At 46.7% G+C, this 2,270-nt stretch overlaps 1 protein-coding gene across 1 annotated transcript; it reads left to right on the forward strand.

Moving 5' to 3' along the window:
• The first annotated feature begins 805 nt into the window (after nt 1-805).
• Nucleotides 806-1,765, forward strand: LOC116420090 (mas-related G-protein coupled receptor member X4-like). Its single transcript, XM_031943611.1, has one exon. It carries the CDS (start codon nt 806-808, stop codon nt 1,763-1,765), a length of 960 nt encoding a protein of 319 aa, XP_031799471.1.
• The last annotated feature ends 505 nt before the right edge of the window (nt 1,766-2,270 follow it).

A 2,270-nucleotide genomic window follows, 5' to 3' on the forward strand; every position in this document is an offset into this window, starting at 1 on the left:
AATATTTTCAACCCAATCAATTTTGATTTATCATGATTAGTGACAATAACCAAACCTCATTGCAAATATGTTTCCATTATTTTTTGTTGCTTATATATATAAAAAAAAATTCATGGTGACTCTCCCGCCTTCTCATTACTGCTTCCTTGTTTCTTTCAATTACCCAAAGAAATCCCAGAGCAAAGCCAGAGTTAAGAGCTAAGTCTTTCTCTATCAATCAATTAATGAGGATGTATTTTATGAAACAATTCTTTTAGAGTCTTATCAAAAGATGTCATTGAGTAACAAAATTGCTTTAGTCATATTTGCCAAGTGAATTCACCCATTGAAAGCGCTGTTTTAGTTCAATCGCTAGTATATCGAAGAGCTGGCTAAATTTCCATAATCTCTAGACTTTTTGCCCAAGTGTAACCACAGGAAGAAAACATGAGAATGATGGAGAATTTAGCAATGTTCTAAGCTGATGGTGGGAGATTGATCAATAAAACCCCATATATCTCATCTATTAGCAACGCCCTTTGGAAGCTGATTTAACAACCTAAAAGGGGTTGATTTCTGAATGAGTAAATAGGAATGAAAAAGTCTTCATCCTAATTAAATAACTGGTTACCAATATGAGTGAAATAACCCTTTCTCTCACTAGTAAGTTGAGGCTCGAATATTATTCACTGCTTACTCATGACCTACACTTTTGGGGAGGAGGCTCTAACTCTTGAAGGTGGAGATGGGAGTAAGCCCTTCTCTGTTTCTGCATCCCCAGGGAGTCTGAGAGGAGCAGGGCTTTCTGGGCCTGGGACCACCCATCATGGCTGTGTCCCCTACACCCCAGCAACAGGAATATGGTAATGACAGTGCTACGGAGAGAAGGGTAAATGAGAGTGAGGCTTCTGGGACACCTGGAGGATTTCATTTTTATGATTGGATGGACGTGTTGTCTCTTCTTGTTACCTCCCTTGGGCTTTTGGGGAACGGCGCCGTCCTGTGGCTCCTGGGCTTCCGCATCCGGAGGACCCCCTTCTCCGTCTACATTCTCAACCTGGCGGCGGCCGACGCCCTCTTCCTCTGCTGCTCCTTTCTAGTCTCCTTGAGAAGAATTGTTAACTATTTTTATCCTATAATGCACAAGGTAGTGGTCTACCTCCAATACATGTCCTACACTACGGGCATGAGCCTCCTGGCCGCCATCAGCACCGAGCGCTGTCTCTCTGCACTCTTCCCCATCTGGTACCGATGTCACCGCCCCAAGCACGGGTCTGCTGTGGTCTGCACCGGCCTCTGGGTTCTGGCCTGGATGATCGAAGTCACAGAGTTTGTCACTGTGTTGTATGTGGCTCCTCAACCCTTCTGTGGCAACTTCCTCATTATCTATTTCCTGTGGTTTGTCCTCCTCACCTGTGTCCTGTGCGTGTCCAGCCTGACTCTGCTGCTGAGGGTCCAGTGCAGCTCCCTGAGCCAGCGGCCCCCCAGGCTCTACCTCCTGGTCCTGCTCATCCTTGTGTTCCTACTCTGCGGCCTGCCCTGGGGGATCGAGGATTTCATAAATCATCGCCTCAGAATAGAACTCATGCCTTATAGCCTCTCTCAGTCCCTGGCTTGTGTGAACAGCAGCGTGAACCCCTTCATTTACTTCTTCGTGGGCAAACGAGGGCATAAAAGGAGGGAGCCCCTCAGGCTGGTCCTGCAGAGAGCTCTGGGGGAGGAGCAGGAGGTGGGAGGGGGGATGAGGGACATCCCCCAAAGCAACACCCAGGAGACCTCATCATGAGGCTAAGAACAAGAGGCCCAGAGATGAGGCCCAAGAAATAAGCCCCTGCTCCAGGCCACCTGCAGCCCCTTCCCACCTCCCGGCCAGGAAAAGCACAATTCCCTCTGTCATTCTTTAGGTTTGTGTCCAGAGTTGCCATTCTAAGGAATGAGGAAACATTTATTGGGTGTAAGCCAGGCAGGTGGCAATGGCAGAAGGTAGAGCTCCAGGGTCTGGAATGGGAAGAACTGGGATCTGGCCTGAGACACTTGCCAACTCTGTGACCCTCAGCAAATCACTTAACTCTGTTTACCTCAGTTTACTCATCTGTAAAATGAGCTAGATACAGAAATGGCAAAACACTCCATTCTCTGCCAAGAAAACTCCAGATGAGTTGACAAAGACTCACATGACTAAAGAACAAAATTATACAAGGAACCAATCTATGTGCTTTACAAATATTTCATTTAATCTTCACAATATACCAGAGAAGTAGCCACTTGCAGGATACCATTTTACACTTGGG

The sequence above is a fragment of the Sarcophilus harrisii genome, chromosome 6 (genome assembly GCF_902635505.1).
Source record: "Sarcophilus harrisii chromosome 6, mSarHar1.11, whole genome shotgun sequence".
Classification (NCBI taxonomy): domain Eukaryota; kingdom Metazoa; phylum Chordata; class Mammalia; order Dasyuromorphia; family Dasyuridae; genus Sarcophilus; species Sarcophilus harrisii.